Raw genomic sequence first — 21,527 nt, 5'->3', positions numbered from 1 at the left:
CGTAAAGTTATAATTTTACTTTCACGGTCTATTATAGCTCTATACTTTTTCAGCTAGTCCATTCCTAATATCACATCAAATCCTAAAAAATCTAACAGTATCTGGTTTACACATACCTCTATTTCTAAAGTTTTTATCCTACAGTCTTTATATACATAGTGAGCCTCTAGCAGTCCCTTGGAGGGATTTTCTACCACTAGTATTTTTTCTAAAGGTTCTGGTTTAAACTCTAGATTATAAGTAAATGCACAAGAAATAAAAGAGTGAGTTGTACTTATATCGACCAAAGTTTTGGCAGAAGTGTTATGAATAGAAAGCATACTCTGGATAAGGACAGGAGCAGGAAGGGCACCAGATTCAGCTAAGTGGTACATTCGACCTTGTGCTATGGGTCGGGTTATATCCTTTGATCATTTGGGGCAGTCCTTTATAAGGTGCTGAGTGATTCTACACCAACAGCAGGCGTTTTTGATACACTAACAGGGCAGGTCACCATGCGAGCGACCACAATGCTGAAAGGGTTGGCTAGATCGGACAGGTGGAGCTATAGGTGGGGGCAAGGCAGGAAAAAGGGAAAGTCTATTTCATTTGTCTAGAGGGTTACTTACTGGGTCAAACAATCTCCTTCTAAGCTATTAGAGTTGTTGTTGGGTACGGACTCGAGTAATGCGTTTGTGCTTGGCCGAGATAAGATCTTTGGCCAATTAGGCATCTTCGAGCACCTCTGCATACGAACTGGGTCTTAGCATCGCAACCTGATCATAAATGTCGGCACTAAAGCCCTTGAGAAACTTCCTAACTTTTCGGCTTTCAGGGGTGACCACCAAAGGGGCAAACCAAGATAGTTGAACAAAACGGACCACATATTGGGCAACAGACAGACTTCCTTAGTGAAGGTCTTGAAATTTCTCCTCTTTCTTTTCCTGAGCATAGGAAAGGAAGAAGTTATCAAAGAAAACATCCATGAAAACTTCCCAGGTGGTAGGAGTAGGTATAACTTCCTTCTTAGGTCACCACTAGTGTTCTGCTTCACTGTTTAACATGAAAGCTGCAAGGGAAACTTTTTATTCTTCGGTTAGGTCTAAGAGAAAGAAGAGTTTCTCTTTTTGTAGGATTCAGGCTTCGGCTACTAAAGGATCAAGGCCACCTTCAAAGTGTGAGGGGTTAAGTTTCCTAAATTCTGCTATATTGTGGGAGATAAATCAATCTGTGTTTCGGTATTCAAGGGTAGGGGACGGACAAGGGTTGACCTGATTTTGTCTTATGACTATAATTAATCCTTGGATGGCTTAGAAAAGTTATACAAATTTAGCCCTGATCGGATGATCTGGGGCTTCAGGTAGCGCTCAGTATGCTCCACGGATGATCTTCATCGCATCATTCCTACAAAAGAAATGAAGACACAAGTTGGTGGTCTAATCTTGAAAAGAGGACTAATTTCTTTCCTAGTTATTCTAAAGGGTTCATCTACCTAAGGCCTTAGTGCAAGAGATTTGATCCATGAAATTCTACTCTGATTCCATCTGTGACATCCCAAGTGTTAATTAAGGCAAATGGGTATTAGATACAGACACAAAATTACAAGTGCATAATAAAATTGATGCAGCGGAACGATTAATAAAAATTCCTTACAAATACATATATGAGTTCCAATTACATACACATAACTGAGGTCTGAAGTGGCTATAAAATACAAAATCAAAACATAAAAGAATAATTCGACTCACTTGAACATAGAGACATACAAAATATGTAAAATCACAATCATATTAAATTAGTTTATCTAAAAATACTCCTTAAGATGTCAAAAGAAATAAAAGATTCCTTACCAAAACCTTGATGTTTTCTCCTTCACCGCACTCCTTTTCTTTATCTTCTTCTCTCACTAGACTACTATCTCTTTCTCTCCCTCTCTAAATCTTGAAAAATGGAAGAATGGAAGAAGTGGTCTCACTTATGTGTATGTAATTGGAACTAATATATATATATATATATTTATAAGAGATTTGTATTAACTGTTCCACTGCATAAAATTTTATCATGCACTAGTTATATCTGTATCTGACACCATTTACCTTAATTGCATATCAAATCCCTTACACTGAGGGCTTAGGTAGAAAGGCCCTTTAAAGTACCTAGAAAAAATAAGTCTTTTTTCAAAACCAAACCACCAGCTCGTGTCTTTCTTTGTTTTATAGGAATGATGCGAGGAAGACCATTTGTAGAGCATACTTAGTGACTTAAAGCCTTGGATCACCCGACCAGGGCTGAATTTGCCGAACTCTTCTGAGCTATCGAAGGATTAAGTGCAGTTGTAGAACAAAATAAAGCCAACCCTTATCCACCTCCTGCCCCTGAATTCTGAAACACTGAGAGATCCATTTCCCACAACATATCAAATTTTAGGAAACTTAACCCCCGACACTTTGAAGGTGGCCCTGATCCCTTAGTAACCAAAGCTTGTATCCTACAGATAGAGAAGCTCTTCTCTGTCCTATACCTGACCGAGGAACAAAAAGTTCCCCTTGTAGCCTTCATGCTAATCGGAGAAGTAGAACACTAGTGGTGACTTAAAAAGGAAGTCCTACCTACCCCTACACCTGAAAAGTTTTCATGGATGCATTTTTTGATAACTTCTTCCCTGCCTATGTTTGGGAAAAGAAGGAGGAGGAATTTCAGGACCTTTGCCAAGGGAGTCTGACGGTTGCCCAATATACAGTTCGTTTTGTTCAACTATCTAGGTTTGCCCCTCTAATAGTCACCCCCGAAAGCCAAAAAGTTAGGAAGTTTCTCAAGGGCTTTTGTGTTGACATCTATCACCGGGTCGCGATGCTGAGGCAGAGGTGCTCGAACATGCCTAGTTGGTCGAATATCTCATATTGGCCAAGCAACAACGCATTGTCCGAGTTTGTACACAATAATAACCGTAGCAGCTTATGAGGAAATTACCTCACCCAGTAAGTAGCCACCCTAATAAATGAACTAGAGTTGCCTTTCATCCTGCTTTACCTCTACCTACAATTCAACCTGCCTGACCTAACCAACCCTATCGGCATTTTCGTTGCTCACATGGTGACCTACCCTGTTGGTGTATTAATAATATTTGTTATCGGTGTAGGAGCACCCAACACCTTATAAAGGACTGCCCCTAACGGCCAAAAACGCCACCCAACCTATAGCACAAGGTTGTGTGTACCACTTGGATGAACACAGAGCTCTTCCTACTCCTGTTCCTATCCAAGGTATGCTTTCTATTCATGACACTTCTGCTAAGGCTCTGATCGATACAGGTAGAAATTCCCTCTATGGGACTATTAGAGGCCCATTGTATATATAAAGACTGTAGGATAAAAACTTTAAGAATAGATGTATTTATGAATCTGATACTATTAAATTTTGTAAGATTTGATGTAATATTAGGAATTGATTGGTGAGGAAAGTATAGAGTTATAATCAATTGTGAAAGTAAAATTATAACTTTACAGTCCTAAAAAAAGGAATAAAATTTTTGTTATTATTTTTCCTAACCATTGAATGAACAGGAACATGGGTGCTGATCCTGTTGTGTGTGTCATACCAATTGTTTGCAACTTTCTAGATGTCTTTCACATCGAACTTCCTAGTCTACCTCCCCCGCGAAAAGTAGAGTTCTTAAGTGAATTGTTGCTAGGAACCCAGCCAATCTCGAAGCCCGCCTGTCGTATGAGTCGTGCTGAACTAACAGAGCTAAAACATCAGCTTCCTTACCTTATTACTTGGAAGTTTATCCGCCTTAACCATTCTCATTGGGGTGCTACGGTGTTTTTCATGAAGAATAAGGATGATTTTCTTAGACTCTATGTGGACTACCGGGAACACAATCGAGTGACCGTTAAAAATAAGTACCCCTTACCTCATATTGATGACCTCTTTGATCAACTACAATGAGCCACAATCTTCTTTAAGATTGATCTTAGGACTGGATACCTCCAGTTGAGAGTCAAAGAAGAAGATATTCCGAAGACCACCTTTTAGTGTAGGTACAGTTTGTATGAGTTCAGGATAATGTTGTTCAGATTAACCAATGTCCCTGCAGCCTTCATGAACCTAATGAATAGAGTTTTTCGGCACGCACTAGATCAGTACGTCATCGTTTTTATTGATGACATCCTAATGTATTCTAAGAGCCTTGAAGAACATGCAGTGCACTTGATTGAAGTATTAAAGACTCTTTGTCAGAACTAACTGTACACTAAACTGAGAAATACTCTTTCTGGTTGGATCGAGTTTCTTTTCTCAGCATGTAATTTCGAGTGAAGGAGTTTCTGTAGACCCATCCAAGGAAGAAACAATAGTCAACTAGAATCCACCCACTAATGTGACTGAGGTACATAGCTTCTTTGGCTTGACAGCTTATTACCGACTGTTCATTGATGGATTCAGTAAGATTGCCACCCCACTTACCCGACTTACCCGAAAGAGGGGGTATCATTATTCTAAAATTATGAGTATAGTGAAAGCTTCATAGAATTGAAGCATCGTCTAACCTCTGCTCTTGTGTTGATCTTCCCTGACAACACAAGATGATTTCAGGATTACTGTCATGCATCTCATATTGGCTTGGAGTGTGTCTTGATGCAGCATGATAGAGTAGTTGCTTATGGGTCTCGACAATTGAAACCTCATGAGTAAAACTGCCCCACCCACGACCTCGAGCTAGCAACCATTATTTTTGGCCTAAAAATATGGCGTCATTACCTGTATGGTCAAACCTTTGAAATTTATACTAACCATAAAAGTTTAAAATACATCTTTTCGCATAAGGAGTTAAACATAAGACAAAGATGCTGAATGGATCTTCTGAAGGACTATGACTGCAAGATCATCTATCACCCAGGAGAGGAAATATAGTTGTTAATGCACTGAGCCGAAAGGAGTCTGCTGTGTTGGCTCAAACCATGACCTTCAGTTGGAAATTGATGAATGCTATGTAGTCTCTCCACTTTAGCTATTATGGAAAAGGCGCCTATCTTACCCAGATCCAAGTCCTACCAGATCTTTTTATGAAAATCTGGGAAGCTCAATCCGCATACCCAAAACTCACCAAATCAAATTTGGTAAGTTCACTTCTGACAAATCTCTTAGTTTCAGGATTTCAGATGATGGACTGTTGAGATTCCAAAATCAAATTTGGGTCCCCGTTGCTGTAAGAGTGGATGTTCTCAAAATCGCCCACGCTTGCAAGCTATTCATCCATCCTGAAAGTACCAAAATATACCAAGACTTGAAGTGTTAGTATTAGTGGCCAGGAATAAAGAAGGATATAGTTGGCTATGTCTCCCAATGCCTTAATTGTCAGTGGATTGAGGCAGAATATTAGAGACCCTGTGGTTTATTATAAGGTCTTCTAATTTTTGAATGGAAATGAGAGCATGTAACTATGAATTTTATTATAGGATTATCCAAGACTTGTTCTAGTTGAAATGCTATCTGGGTCATCGTGGACAAACTGACCAAGATCACCCATTTTCTACCCATCAGAACCACGGACTCCACCAACAAGTTAGCTCGCTTATATGTTGATGAGATTGTTCGGCTTCATGGTGTTCTCTCATCCATTGTATCTAACTGCGATCCCCAGTTTACACCCCACTTCAGGGACAACTTCTAGGAAACTTTAAGGTCTAGGTTGTATTTCAGAACCCTTATCATCCCCAAATGGATTGTCAGTTAAAGCGTACGATCTAGACATTAGAAGACATGTTGTGTTATTGTGCCCTCAACTTCGGTGATAACTGGTATGAGGATCTTCCCCTTTGTGAATTTGCTTACAATAATAGTTATCATTCCAGCATTAGCATGGCATTGTATGAAGCATAGTACAGAAGACCTTTTCGTTCTCCTACTTGTTAGAGTGAAGTCGGAAACCAGCGCCATTTAGGACCAGACTTCATTTAGGAGACCATTGAGAAGGTTGTAATCATCCACAAGAACTTGGCAACTGCCTAGAGTTGTCAAAAGAGTTATGCCGATAATTGTAGGTGACCCTTGGAGTTTGCCATGGGAGATTAAGTATTCCTCAAGGTTTTCTCTTATAAAAGAAAGATGTGGTTCGGGAAGAAAAAGAAGTTGAGCGCTCGTTATGTGAGACCTTTTCGAATCATCGAGTGCATTGGACCTGTGGCATACCACCTCACTCTATCATGAGAATTTACTGGTCTACATGATGTCTTTCATGTCTCGATGCTTAAGAGATGCTACCCTGATCCTTCTCATATTATTCCTCATGATGAGGTGCAGGTACAAGCCGACATGACTTATGAGGAGGTTCCTATGGAGATTCTTGGGTGGACCGATAAGGTCTTTCGTAACAAGATGATTCCCATGGTGAAGGTGCGATGGCAACATCATATCTTGGAGGAAGCCACCTGGAAGTTGGAGAGCGAGATGAGGGAGAAGTATCCAGACATGTTCGAGACAAATTTGGGGACCAAAGTTTTTTAAGGTGGGGCATGTAACACCCTACCAATTGTTGTATTTAATTAATTTGGAAAACCCTATTTGTTCGGGCCTTTAATCGTATTAAACTCATTTAAATTATTCTACGTATTATTTATCATAATTTGTGAATCTAGTTGATTTTTAATTAATTTTATTTAATTTTAATTTTTAATATTTAATTTCCATTTAATTTAATTTTAGAAAATTTGGAAAAACGACGAAACGGGAAGAAATCCTGTAAGAAAATTTCTGCGGGGAAGTCGAGCCACACGCAAGGGATGTCATGCACTGTGTGCACATGCACGCATGCACAATAGACACAGGACATGCGTATAGTGCACACGTCCCATCCGCACGCACGCATAACGCGCACTTCCCCTCCATGCACATGGTGTGGGGATAGGTCTTGTGCACGATTGTCATGCGCAGGCTGGCCATTCGCGCGTCACCTCGTGCGCAGACAGGCATCGCACACTGTGCGCACACTATCCACCCAGCAAGCATGAGCGGATAGGCATTGTATGTAGCACACCTGCGCGCGTGGTGCCCAGCGCACCTTGGCCTTACGCGTGCGGTAGGAAGCCTGTGCACTTGTAGGCTAGCCTGCAACGCGCCGGCCGGGGCACCGCTGCCTTGGGTAGTGCATTTTTATTGCCTTGGGCAGCGTGCTACCGCCGTCGTCGGCGGAAGAGGCCCTATTTCATCATTTTTCATGTCGAGCATCTTTTTCTCCTCTCTCTTCACAGGATTTTACCACTTGGTGTGAATCCGACTATTCTAAAATTCTATAAATAGGTCTTCCTATCCCATTCTTCCCGACACTTCCATTTTTTCTAAACTTAGATAAAGAAAATGAGAGAGAGCGAGAGAGAGTAATCTAGTGAGAGAAAGAGGAAAAAAAAGGAACGGTGAAGGAGAAAACATTAAGGTCTCGGTAAAGAATTTAGTATTTCTTTCGACGTCTTAAGGGGTATTTTTTGATAAAATAAAAATTATTAAACATGACGATTGTGATTTTGCCTGCTTGTATGCCTTTGCGTTTATAGTCCAGATAAATCGAATTGTTCTTGTTTTTAAGTATACTATGTGAATTATAGACACTTGATGATTTGCATATAATAAATACGATATGCAGTTGGTAATATTGCTTGGTAAAACTAAAGAATAAAAAGAAAAAAAAAACAAAAAAGTGGAATGAAGCATTAATGGTCCAAAGTTTATCTATATTGACATGCATATTTTATCAAGTATCTCGTTAGACTTTTTATCTCTTAGGGGTATCTGTTACCCTAGCCCTTCGGGGTATCTGTTTCTTCCTCCGCTATCTGGTCTGGAAAGATGTAAGAGAACCACTCCCAGTGGATGACAACGTACCCTCTGATGAGAGTGGGAACGCGAATATCTGTTAGGGGTCACCATTGGCTAAGTACTGTCATGACTGTACATATCTGATAGGGTCACTATGGTTTGACCAGTTGAAAATGGGCATGAGCAAATTGTCGTATTTGTATCTAATCTGTTCATTCCACTTGGGTAATTGAAAATTTATATTTGCCTTCAGAGATGGAAGTTATAACAACTTTGTGAAGCATGACACAAAAATCTGAGCATTCCATGATTTATTTGATTTTCTCTATTAATGTACTATTTTTTTAATATATAAATTATTTTCATAATGTAAGATAGCTCTACGAGGTGGCCAAATGGTAAGCATTTAAGTTAAAATAATTTACCTTTAAAATAATTCACCTTTAAAACCTTACGAGGTTAATGAAAAATTGCAGGCTGACCTACCATTAGAAGTCTATGAGGATCCTATGGATCCACAAAATTTGAGTGCATGATTGTTTCTGCACTTTGATGAGTCTAATAGCATAATGAAAGAAGTAGCATTCTTTTGTGTTTTGTTTTTATGTTTTATAGCCACTTCAGGCCTCAGTTATGTGTATGTAATTGGAACTCATATATATATTTGTAAGGAATTTGTATTAATTGCTCTGCTGCATAAAATTTTATCATGTACTCATTATTTTGTATATGTATATGACATCCATTTGCCTTAATTAGCACTTGGGATGTCACACTTGATCTTCCTCTCTGTATGCTTCTCAATCATAGTCTTCTATCTAACAAATGTTGAAAATGCCTATTTCTTAAATTTTACAAAATACACCCATACCTTTATAGAGTAATGATTAATCCATATCATAAAATACCAGCATCACTTTTGGAGGGAACTCTATATGGACCCCATGAGTTAGAATAAATATAATCCAACTTATCTCTATTCTTGTGCATTGTCTTTTTGTTGAACTTCACTCTGGTATGCTTCCTAAACACGCAGTATTCACAGAAACCCATTACTCATTCTTTATACATGTTCAACAAGCTCTAACTGCTCAAAATAGATAATGACTCAAACGTAGATGCCATAACTGAGTCTCACTAATGCTCCCTGATGCTACAATAGCTTCCCCTGAAACTACATTCTCCTGAAGAGTATATAATCCAGATTTTAAATTGTCTTTCATGAATACCATTGAGAATCCAAAGTAAAAAGAGAAATCACATTCCTCTTTATCTGAGGAACATGCTAACATTTAATTGTTCTGATAGCTCCATCAAACATTTTTAATTTGATGTTACCGATTCCATTTATAGTTAATGGACTATCATTGCCTATGTACACAATACCATTCATCTTTTTATAAAATGTAACACTAGTATCAAGAATAAAAGAATTCTTTCTATAATCAGAACTTACAGATAAGACTTCTTCAGTGCTACTGCTTTCACTATCATAAAATTGTTGTCATCAACTAAATTAGTAGAGTTCTCTTATTTCTTTCCTTTTTCTCTCTCAACTTAGGACAATCTCTCTTAAAGTGACCATGCTCCCTATATTCATAACAGTTTGCCTTCTTAGCTCTAGATTTTAATCTACCTCTTTATTTATTCTCTCTTTGTGTTTTTTTCTTATTCGCCAAACTCTTTCCTTTTGTTTTATACTCTAAAAAGTTCATTTTCAACTATTTTGATTTTAATGCATTACTATCCAATAAAATATTATTCTTCTCGTACAACAAAGTGTCAACAAAAGTCTCATATGATAGTGGTAGTGAACACAATACATCAAGATAGAATTAAATACATCAAGATACTGTTAAATGGGCGTATCTTCACTAATTTTTATATTGTAAAATATTTTCTTTAGATAAGGGCAGTTTGTTAGTAATTGTGTAGAGTATAATTCTTTTAATTTTTTCCACACAGTTAAAAGAGAAATTTCCTTGGCAATTTTTCGCAGAACATTATCAGTTACACTCATGAAAATCGCACAAAAGACTCTATCTTACAGATTTGTGTTATTTGTCTCTCTAATATCATTTGGGAATCTTTCTTCAATTGCCTTCCACAATCCTTGTAGTACCAAAGATGATCTCATTCTAATTTTTTATAAACTAAAACTCGTTTTACCATCAAATTTTTCTGCCTTATATTTTGTGGATGTCATCTCGAATCCTTAGACTGTACACCAAAAACAAGTAAATAGAGAGAAACAACACTGTCAGAAAAATAAAAAATTATTCACAAGAAAGCACCACCATGCAGAAAACCACCCACGCAACCACCGAAGCACCGCACGTGTCTCCATGCCCCTTAAAGCATTATCATATGTGCTGCCACTGCAGCTATCATATGTCGTTGTCGGCCACCGCTCGTCACAATTGGAAATCATGAAAAAACCACATAAACCGTTGGTAGTTCCAAAGCTAGCACCGATATGGTGAGATCAGGCCGAGGGATACCAAAAATCACCTTTGCATAAAATGGGTCGTTAAGCATCTTCTTCTTCTCCGACGAGCTTCGTCATGCTTTCTCTCTCCAACACTTCTGGTTTCACGTATAGAAGAGTGCAAATCTTCCTCCTCAGCACCACAAGATCTCTCTAGTGTAGGTCTAGTTGCTCATGACTCTACCGCTTCTTGAACGCTCCCGATTTACATCATTCGAGATTTGGGGTCGGGTTCAACTTGGTTTCACAGAACCAGTTTTTGCGTATCTTTGTGGTCTCCATGCTGACCACTGCACGTGTTGCTGTCGTCGCTTGTGGTCTTGAGGGGAAGAAAACACAAATCAACTGCTGTAATTTTTTTTCTCTCTAACTCAGCTTAAACTCGAGCTCTGATACTACTTGTTGAGAAATTGATCCTTAAATCATGCACAATTTTTGTCACGCCCCGATACTCGATATGAGGCGCAATTCCTGCTCATGTTATTTCATGCCACGGCTAATAAAATATCTACATGTATAGATAAAAAATATAATACAACCTACCATCCTATGTGATATGTATAGTAACTCTATATATAAAAAATGAGGTCAGAAGTTAGAGTCTAATAGAATAAAATAAAATTTTTCGAATGTGCACAAAATACACAAAAACAAGAACCTTTTTATATATTCTACTCGTCTAACAGCGGTGCTGACTCTTCATTCTTCTCTGAAAAATATCATGATAAAATTTAATGAGCTTCACTAACTCAAAAAGTATTCCCGTTTTCTCAACCCAGATAAAATTTTACGCAAAATACATGGTAAGAAACAAAAGCAATAAAAATATTTCAGTGCAAAATTCATGTTTTTATATTCATTATTTCACATGTTCCTTATCAATCTGATGAATTCTCTTGAATCTTATATATAAACCTCAAATGTATATTCTCATACTCTTGAAAGTCATAAATGCACTCGAATATCAATCGTCATTTCGAAATATAAATACACAAAAAAAAGATAATAGATACACCCGAATATCATTTATAATCTTGAAATATAATCACATACACACAAAAGATCACAGATACACTTGAACATCATTTTTATGGTTTCATCACACGATGCTATTTATGTCATCATCGAGGAAAAGCGAAATGGATCCCCCAATTGCATGGATAGCACATACACAAATCACACAATAGCCACAACAGGTACGTTTGCTAGATGATCTACACTCACACAAATGCCTAGTCACATTTAGATTAGGTTTCAGACTCTATCCATGTGCAGGTTCACCATGCCTGCTAAACTTCAGCCACACACACACACTTCCTTCCTTGATTCATACTAAACGAGAAGGTATTTAGGGTCCCTACCCTATTCACTCCTACCATCTCATTCCAAAATTCTCAATTTGTTTAAATGATCATTTCTTAACTTCAATTATTTCTTTTCCTTTTTATTTTTACATTTTTTATTTTGTTTCTTTTTCTATTTTAATTTCGTATTTCATCCGTCTAAATAACTCAGTCCAACTAACTCTCAGTCCATTGGGCCTGTTTTCTAGTTTTGTCTCCTAAGAGGGTTCCAATTGCTTGGGTTTACTGATCATAATTTAGGTTCTATTTTTTCATCAAAATTAGGCCAATGTTAATTCAATTTCAAAATTCATAATTTTCATAAAATGAATGGACATTTTGAAATTTAACCCAGTTGAAATTTAAAAATACTTACTTTCCTAAACGTCTTTCCAGATCTGCCTGGATGTCCAAATTTTTATGTACACATGACATAATTAATTAAAATACTTCGAAATACTAAAAATTAATTTAATCAATTTATGGGTTCCAACGTCCACCCAACGGAATACCCAAAAGTATCGGGATCTGTACCCAGAAAATTTTTTGGCTCTCCATTCGACGAATCGGATTTACGTTTTTCGAGAAAGACTTTTCAGCTTCCCAGATGGCAAATCAATTTCCCATTTTCTGAGGATGTTTTTCAACTTTTCGAACCCCAAAATGGTGGATTGGGTTCCCATGATCGGGGAAGACCCTTCGGCTTCTTGAATGGGTCGGTTTTCCCCATTCCTAAGGAAGCCTCCTCGGTCCCTGCTCAAGTAGGTGGCCCGGTCGAGCTCGTGCGGCCAGCCCGACACCGACCCCATTCCCCGATGCTCAACAGCCAATCAAGCACACAAAAAAAGCTTTACCTTTCCGGTGTGAGGCGATTCATCCTCACTTTAGATCCCGGTGGTCTCCTTTTGGCCACCTACATGCCGATTAGTGTGAAATAGGAAAAGGAATTTTTGAAAAATAGAGACGAAAAGGATGAAAAGGACAAAACTTATTGTATTTCTTTTCAGATTCTAGTGTCAAACGGTGCTCCTTGGCCGTGATTTCCTTTCCTTCCCCTTCCCTTCAGCTTTCGCCTTTGTGATACCTCCCCCTCTCTTTTTTGGCCGTGTTTCCTTCTCTCATTCTAGTTCCCTTCCTTGTCTCTCCCTCACACAGCGCTCATTTTCCTTCTAGGCCCGAATCCTCTTAAATCTCGACCTCCTCTCTCACCCGATCGGCTCCTCTTCTCTCTCTCATTTTTGGCTTCTCTTTTCAAAATGAAGAAGAGAACCCTAATTATTTCCTTAAATACCCACCTTCTTGGCCGTTGGATCTTGCAAGGTTCAATTTGGGTCGTCCGTTTTCTTTTAAATCTCCTCCATCCAATCTCCTCAAGCGGTCTGATCTGGGTCGTCCATTCTCCTAATTTCTTTTGCACTCTTCAACTTCTCCATATTTATGTTTTTGCCCCTCTTTTTCTTACCAACTTTGATTTAGGTCCCTAAAATTAATTAAAGCCACAAAATTTAAAATTCATTTCATTTACATCCAAATTCCAATTTTATTTATTTACATTTCTTTTGTTTTTTTAGGTGGATGTTACAATTTCAAATAAAGTAAAGAACAGAAAAGAGAACAACACAAGATTTTACATGGTTCGGCAGTGTGTCTATATCTACGGACAAGCCCAGTAAGAAAATATTATTTTATGATTAAAAGAGAGAATATATCACTCATTGGTTAACAAGCCAATATATCGAGAGACCATTAGGATTTTTTACGTCTCCATGATATACATAAAATTAATCCCTAAGATAATTACAAAATACTCTCATGATTAAAATCATCAGAATTTAAGTCAGATCAACACTCTCCCTATTCGTGTGTATCATGTTGAGCTTCTAAGGGATTGTATTATTCATAACCGACGATCACCACTCTAGAGCTACTTTCAATCATAGATATGTCGTACTGACATTGGGCCTTAATACCACTACCAAAGTCACTTCCTTGATTTTCATCAGTTCAGTAGTATTAGAATCTTGTACTACTATATTTTCTAAGAACACACATTTTTGTGGTCTTTCAAACAACCTTTTATGCTTGTTAGTCCGAGATTTTCTCAAATTTGCAGCACCTAGACCTAAACTCCTTACTCTTACGCACCATTGACTAATTCATATAATGTGTTTTTTTTTATTCCTCTATGTCTTCCTATATGAATCTCCTAAAATGGCTCCTAACTTAGTATTGCTACTTAATTTTCGTAAAAGACATATAAAACATGTGTAAGTAAGTTAAAACGAGTCTATTCATGGTAATCCTTACAACACTTAATAGATGAATATGTTTTCTCTATGGAAGTTTATACTCCACTTTTTTTGGAATTGGACTCCAAGTTTGCACTAGATTGGATTAGTTCTTAAGAGGAAGCCTAGATATGTGAATAATAATTGACACATCTTTACGGTTAATCTTATGAGCCCACACTAACACAAAATTCCTCTCTGATTGAAATCTTAATCCTGATATGATTTTAGAACATTTAAAATCCTCTTGCTATTATAGTATTTCCTAAATTCGACCTATAAAAAATCATTGTGCCATTCGTGAATTGTAAAAGATTAACATTTTATATACCTGTTCTTATGGCTACCCTAAACATTAATCTAGTCTCAATTACTTTTTCCACTACAGTGACTAACTCTTATTCTAGAATGTTAAATAAAAATGATGATAATAGGTCCCCTTGTCTTAATCTTCTCTTGATGGAGAATGTTCCTATGAGAGATCCATTCACCATAATTGAAGTTAACACAAGTTGTACACACTATTAATACATGGCCCCAATGTAGTCCCAAAATTTCTCACCAATTATTTGTCAAGGAAATCTCAGTCTATTAAATCATATGCCTTATTAAAGTTAGCCTTAAATAAGGTACCACCCTCACCTCTTCAAAAAGATTTTACTACTTCACTAGCTATTAGGATAAAATTAAATAATTGTCTTATCTAGATAAATGTAAACTAGGATTATGAGATATTGGTTTTCATCACATTTTTTAACATTATACGACCTTGGCTAATATCTTATTGACACAACTTATTAGGGATATGGGTTTAAAGTCCTTGGTACCATGTATGTTACTTAGACCAGGCATGAAGCAACCTTTCCTTATATGCCTAAAGTTTACAACTATGGGTTTGACACTTTTACTGCTCACCACAATGTTCCTGAGGTTGATGGCACTTTATTGTTGATCTTGTCGTATCTTAGTTTAGTGTTTTTGGCTGTTGACTTTTGGCGAGTAAATCTTGTATTTTTTTTAGTTATCCTATATTTAGTAAAATTTTATTTTCACATTTTTTTTATAAAAAATTGCCTTTTTAGTCTATTTTTGCTCCTACTAGATTGATCATTGATAATGCTTGTATTGTTTTTAAACTCTTTCTTGGTATGGAAGCATACAAAGAAATAGCTGACATTTATAAAGCTTATCATAGACTATAGTGACATTTTCTTAAGAACATATTTTTCAAGCTTGGTTTTATGGTGTTTTTATGTTTCTTGTAATGAGATGTGTGACTTTTATATCTTACTTCATCTTTGTGTATACTGCTTGTGAATAAATTTGCACAAGTTGCAGAAAACTAAAATTTAACTACTAAATAGCTGTGTATATATACATAGATATTTATCAAATAAAATTCATCGGAAATTTTTTCTAGACTCCTGAGTTTGACAAGTAAAACCCGATTAGAGGTAAAAATGCACATTAATTAGTCATATAGAATTAAGCATCTCGTATTAAATACACAAGCCTAGACTTCATTTTGATCTATGACATGACACTCTCAATTAATGACCTGGTTAGCCTTCTATGAGTAACAAAAGAATGAGCTGCAAGTGGATCAGAAAACAAAAGCGGAGACAAATTTTCTAATTGAAAAACGAGTGAGCTGGTCCAAATAAATTTTCTTTAGAGCGCTTATATATTATATACACGTATATGATACATAAATTTTCTTTAAAGAACTTTTATATGTAATACAAAAAAGAGAAAAAAAAATTTCCTGGTTTAAAATATTTTGTTTTCTTCTGCTTGTGGAAGGGAGGTGTTCAACTACCACCTACCTTTTGCTTTGCCCAACATATGATGTTAAATGAAACAATGAATTCTTTTATATCTGCTCTCTCTCTCCATTAAATTAAAATATATTAAGAGAAAGTTCTCTTGCTCATTAATTTCACTTTCACTAGCTAGGTACTTCTTTTGCGTGGGGGTCAAAGGTTGCTCTCACGGTGGGGCTACCTATTTTTCCATGATATCCATCTTCATAAACCCTCAAGTACCTTACTATGGTCGTGTTTCTTTCTTTTATATATGAAAAAATATAAATATATATATATTTACTTACGCATATAGGCTTTTTCCTGTTGTGAGAAGCATATATAAAGAGGCAGCTGCTGATTATAACGATTCATCCCATTTTATTTTGAGGGTACCCTATTTCTTTTCTCACATGCAAGAGTCTGTCCTGACATTGCCTTCATAATAACTCCTTGTTTGAAATGGGTGTAATTTGCAAAACCAAATCGGTATTAACATTAGCAGGAAGAATAATAAACGAGTCTGTTAGTTTCCTTGTCTTCTCTTTCCTCGACCTAGTTGATTTTCTTCTGTGTTTTGTGTTCAAAGTGGCAGATTTCTTCCTTGAAGCAGAATGGAAGGCTTGCTATTGTGCCTCATCTAAACAAGTCATTACTAACAGTGGCAAGATCTTGGTCTCCGAACAAGGTGAATCCGCCAAGATCGTTTCTCTTACTTCAACCAAGTTACAGCTAGAGGAAATCTCAGACACCCTTTACTCCCGCCGTTCGCTGTTATCCGAGATCTCAACCCTCACAATTAATGAGCTCAAGAAGCTCAGTATAGATGCCAGCTTCTCGCAACCGTGCGAGAAGATGATAAAGAAAGTGGCAGCGAGATCAACCTTCACGGTTAACTCTACCATCATTGAGATGCTACAGTGCAAAATTGGAGGCCAGCAATCTCATCCTGTCCCAAGATGGTCGGATTGTGATTGTGGGTTTTGCACTTCCTGGGCCTCCTCTAATAAGGACACCCTCTTTGTTAAAACTCAAGATCCAAAAGGTAACATACCCTACATACATAACATATATAGTCATATATATGAATTTTCATAACAAAGTTATAATGCTGATATTGGATTTCTTGTGATTATTATATATTTGATAATCTTCAGATAATAAGGCAAAGGAAGATGTGTTGTTTATACATGGGTTCATTTCATCGTCAGCATTTTGGACAGAAACATTATTCCCAAACTTCTCGACTGAAACTAAGTCATCTTATCGATTGCTTGCTGTGGATCTGTTGGGATTTGGGAGGAGTCCTAAACCAACTGATTCATTTTACACACTTAGAGAACATCTCGACATGATCGAGAAGTCAGTGCTCGAGGTCTATAATGTTAAATCGTTCCACATTGTGGCTCACTCCTTAGGCTGCATTTTGGCCCTTGCCCTGGCTGTAAAACACCCTGGATCCGTCAAGTCGCTTACCTTACTTGCCCCTGTGAGTTCCATATATCTTTAGTACTTTCTTTACTCTTTTACATCAATAATTAATTTATTAATCATTCAGTCAATCTATGCAAATTTTTATAACTAAGGGTATTTTGAAATATTAGTACATTATCATATTTGATCATATTTAGTTATTGTTTGATTATATTTTATTATCAAAATTTATAGTTCATTTATATTGAATTGTCTATTACTTCTTATATAGGCTTTTAAACTTGCACTCTAGACATTAAAATAATAAATAATGGTAAGGAAATATATAATTAAAATAATTATAAAATATGACTAAAACTTATGAAGTACCAGTATTTTAAAATAAACTAAAAATAGCAAAAAAATAATAAATATAGATGTATTTTGTGTGTGTGAAAAGTAGTAACTCATGAAGGTCATGTGTCTCAAACTATTTCAACTTCTTATAGTTATGAACCTGTATGATTTGAGTTTGAGTTCCAATCTTAACTAATAGATTTTAGTGCACTTCAAATATGTTGTTTTTTTTCTTAATTAGGGTTCGATTTTTATTGTTTGTCATTATCTTTTGTAAAACTTCTAGATATCTAAAGGTTTTGGTGCTTATAGAAATGAATAAGTGGATGTCTCAACCATAAGAGATCCAAATAGTTTAATCTGGACACTTCGAATTTTGTTATTTTATATAATATGTCACTTTACATATTTTAAAAAGGAATGTACCACATTTAAAATTAAATAAATTAAAATTGAAAAAAAGAAATCATATTATAATATAAACCCATGACATAAACTAAGATTGAATTTTTTATTTAAAAATATATAATTATTTGAGTTGAAATATATATCCTAAAAAATTAAAAATTAAATTGTATAAATATATATATATATACACATACACTAATTAAAAAGTTGTGGCAGCCATGCTATGAGGTGCCCAAGGGTGCAGAAGCTACACAATATGTAATGAGAAAAGTAGCACCGAGGCGGGTTTGGCCTCCGATGGCATTCGGTACGTCGTTGGCTTGCTGGTACGAGCACATTAGCCGCACCCTTTGTCTTCTTATCTGCAAGAACCACCGCTTCTTGGAATTTCTCACCAAACTTTTTACTAGAAACAGGTAACTATATATATACATATGTATATATATATATATGTCTATATATATATACGTTCATTCGTCAATCTCTAACTTACCTACAACAACAAAAACTCTATATAAAACTTTTAAGTAATCTACATTGAAATATTAACATTTCCAAAAACAAAATGAGAAGTCTGAAATTTTCTTTATGCTATCTAGGTACTACTTTAATTACACATCTACCTACCCTTACTCCAGTCATGCCTTACTTTCCAATTACAAATTTAAACCTAATTTCTTTTTTCAAATGAGGATATAGTTTCTTTTAGTGTCGAACTCAGACTTAATTAATTTAAACCTAATTTCCAATTACAAAATTTTTTGAACTGATTGAAAAAAAATTAGAAGGGATTTAATGTATCTGTATGTATATTATAGTTGGGCATTAGTTGACACTTGGTAATTGTATAATTTAATCTAGAGTTTTTTTTTTTTTCTATTGAATACTTTCATCTAGAGTTCCTTAAGAATAGGGTACGCCCATTAAATTATAAGGGTCAAGGTCAACGGGCAGTTGATCCGAGCATGACCCTTCAAATCATCTCTCTCTCTCTATCTCTCTCTCTCTCTCTCTCTCTGCATCTATATACATATATATATACACACAGTATGTACATGTGTGCGTATTCAAGAGTTCTTGAGGTAATTTTTCCTATCTACCTGAAAGAACTTGAGGCAAAGGAGATCTTAATATTTGGCTCATATCTTTTCTTTTCTTTTCTTTTTTTAATAAATAAATTCTTCATATACGTGGTGGTTTTAGATAATAAATTTGGGTGGTAGGCTACCTACACAATTTAAGTTGGTGAATTTATGATGAGTAATGAAACTTTCGATTCAAAGATAATATTGCTGATAGTTAAGAGGACACGGTTTTATCATTTATGATGCCATATATGTATATGCAAGAGATTTTCCTTTGAGTTGTACTATATATCATGAGATTCTGACAAAGAAGTTGAAATAATTGTAAGTCGATTAATGACCACAGATGAATTAAAAAATTCAAACATTATGATTCTTTAAATTTAATTTTTTTTTATATTTTTTAACAAAGATATAAAATAAGTTTGATTAATTTTTCACTTTATAATTACTCTTTACATGTTAGTTTTACTGAAAATCCGAAGCACAATTTGTCTGTCTGACTGAATGCAGGATTAGAACGTTCTTATTTGAAGGCTTCTTTTGCCACACCCACAACGCTGCCTGGCATACCCTGCACAACATTATTTGCGGCACAGCAGGCAAGCTAGAGGCTTACACCAATGTCATTCGCGATAATTTGAGATGCCAAGTTACCATTTTTCACGGCAAGGACGATCAAGTCATTCCCCTCGAATGCACATACAATGTCAAGAAATTCATTCCTCGTGCCCGAGTTGAGGTTGTCGAAAACAAAGACCATATCACCATTGTTGTTGGAAGACAAAAAGTCTTTGCTGGGGAGCTTGAGGAGATCTGGAGGAGCTCATCAAGTAATTAAATACAAAACCAACCACAAAATATTATACATATATGCTCAGGAAGATTGGGTTTTATGATCAATATTATTAGATTCTTACCCACTATAATTCTTGTGGGGATCCATCATCAATGTGAAACGTGAGAATAAAGTTAAAGTTTCAAGTTTTATTTTGTTTAAAAAATTTCATAAAATTTTCTTGTTTTGGATAAACCTTCTATAATTAACACCATTTTCATGTCAGAATCACAAGCTACCATTAAAAGTAATATAATTTTCTTTTCTTTTAAAAATCTACTTGTAAAATAAATGTGCAAACGCTCTCTACTTTTAAAGTATTTTCACAACTAACTTATTTACTATGCTGACTTAGATTTCGGCTTCACAACTTCCCTAACTTTAAATTTATTATTTGTTCTCATTTATTATGTATGTACTAATTTTTTGACATACCCTATCCCTAATATGAATTTTTCTGTTTTTCTAAATATATATTTATTTTATTTTTTCTTAAAATTTTGAAATATATAAAAAAAAAATTACAGCAAAATTTATTTTTGTTTTTTGAAAGTAGTAACAGTTTTTATTAAAATAGGCTGTCTGTACAAAACCACCAAGAGTCCACAAAGACAGTGAATTATGGTCATCAGCAATGTTACTAGGGCAAAGACAGTGAAGGCATGAGTGTAAAGATTATGTTGGGGAAATATGAAGTACATATGTTGGGCAAGAATTATATTTCTTTTGTTATTATTAATTCTTATATTTATTTATCATATATAAGTTAAAATGATATTAGTTACAATACAAAATACATATAAAAATTATATATAATGCACGTTAATTATAAATTTGACTAAATTTTTTATAAAAATAAATAAGATAAGAATACTATATAAAATAAAATATTTTAGTTAATTATAGAAATTTATTTTAATCATTATTAAATATTTTATAATAAAATATATTATATATGACATATATTATTGATAACTATAAATTTAATACGTGCTCTTTTATATAATTAGATATTATTAGTTGCAAGAATTTATTCTTTGTCGTTGTTAATTTTATAAATTAAACACATCATACATAAAGTTTATCTTAACGACTATAATCATTATTAGAATTTTGTAATTATTTAAGTATATACAATGTATATTAATGATTATAAATTTAAATAAACGTTATCATAACTAAATAAAAATATTGCAATTTAAGTATTTTTAATTTCTTTTTGCTAATAATTTGATCTTTGATATATTATTATTTCAATTTATGATATTTTCATACAATTATAAAATTTTAATTGAAAAGACATAAACTTGTCATGTTTTACCCATATTTTCAGTTTTTATGAATTTTGAAATAATAAGAATTAAATATTTAACTTTAATAATTTGTTTCATTTAGAGCATATAAAAGGTAATAATAGAAATTAGTTAATAAAGAAGAAAAACATGCGCAGAATAACCATTTCTTTTTCAATTTATGGTCCTAAATAAGGAATTATATCTTTATGATTCTTTAGAATCATCTAAGAAAAACAAGAAAAAAAATCTTTTTGTATTAAAAAATTCATTAACAAATTACGTTTTAAAATATTTTCTTAAGTTCATAGACAAAATTAAAGCGAAAGGAAATATTTTAAAACTAAATTCTAACATTTTAGAGACTAAATTAATAATTCTTTCTTATATCTATGCTTGATTAACATGTATATATATAAGTTTAA

General features: G+C 34.9%; 1 protein-coding gene across 1 annotated transcript; it reads left to right on the top strand.

The window, feature by feature from the left end:
- The first annotated feature begins 15,869 nt into the window (after positions 1-15,869).
- LOC110825650 (putative lysophospholipase BODYGUARD 3) lies at positions 15,870-19,986 on the top strand. The gene is made up of 4 exons (XM_022056125.2): positions 15,870-16,754; positions 16,867-17,198; positions 18,104-18,303; positions 19,486-19,986. The coding sequence occupies exons 1-4, from the start codon at positions 16,172-16,174 to the stop codon at positions 19,811-19,813; spliced, it is 1,443 nt and encodes a 480-aa protein (XP_021911817.1). The 5' UTR covers positions 15,870-16,171; the 3' UTR covers positions 19,814-19,986.
- Positions 19,987-21,527: the final 1,541 nt, after the last annotated feature.

Source organism: Carica papaya, chromosome 4 (genome assembly GCF_054855325.1).
Source record: "Carica papaya isolate Zhongbai chromosome 4, ASM5485532v1, whole genome shotgun sequence".
NCBI classification, from domain to species: Eukaryota; Viridiplantae; Streptophyta; class Magnoliopsida; order Brassicales; family Caricaceae; genus Carica; species Carica papaya.
This window is presented reverse-complemented; position numbering and strand designations above follow the sequence as displayed.

Coding starts and splice junctions, on each gene's coding strand:
- LOC110825650 (XM_022056125.2), top strand. CDS start 16,172: ATGGGTGTAATTTGCAAAACCAAATCGGTATTAACATTAGCAGGAAGA. Junction 16,755..16,866: donor TAAAACTCAAGATCCAAAAG/GTAACATACCCT, acceptor GATAATCTTCAG/ATAATAAGGCAAAGGAAGAT. Junction 18,304..19,485: donor AAACTTTTTACTAGAAACAG/GTAACTATATAT, acceptor GACTGAATGCAG/GATTAGAACGTTCTTATTTG.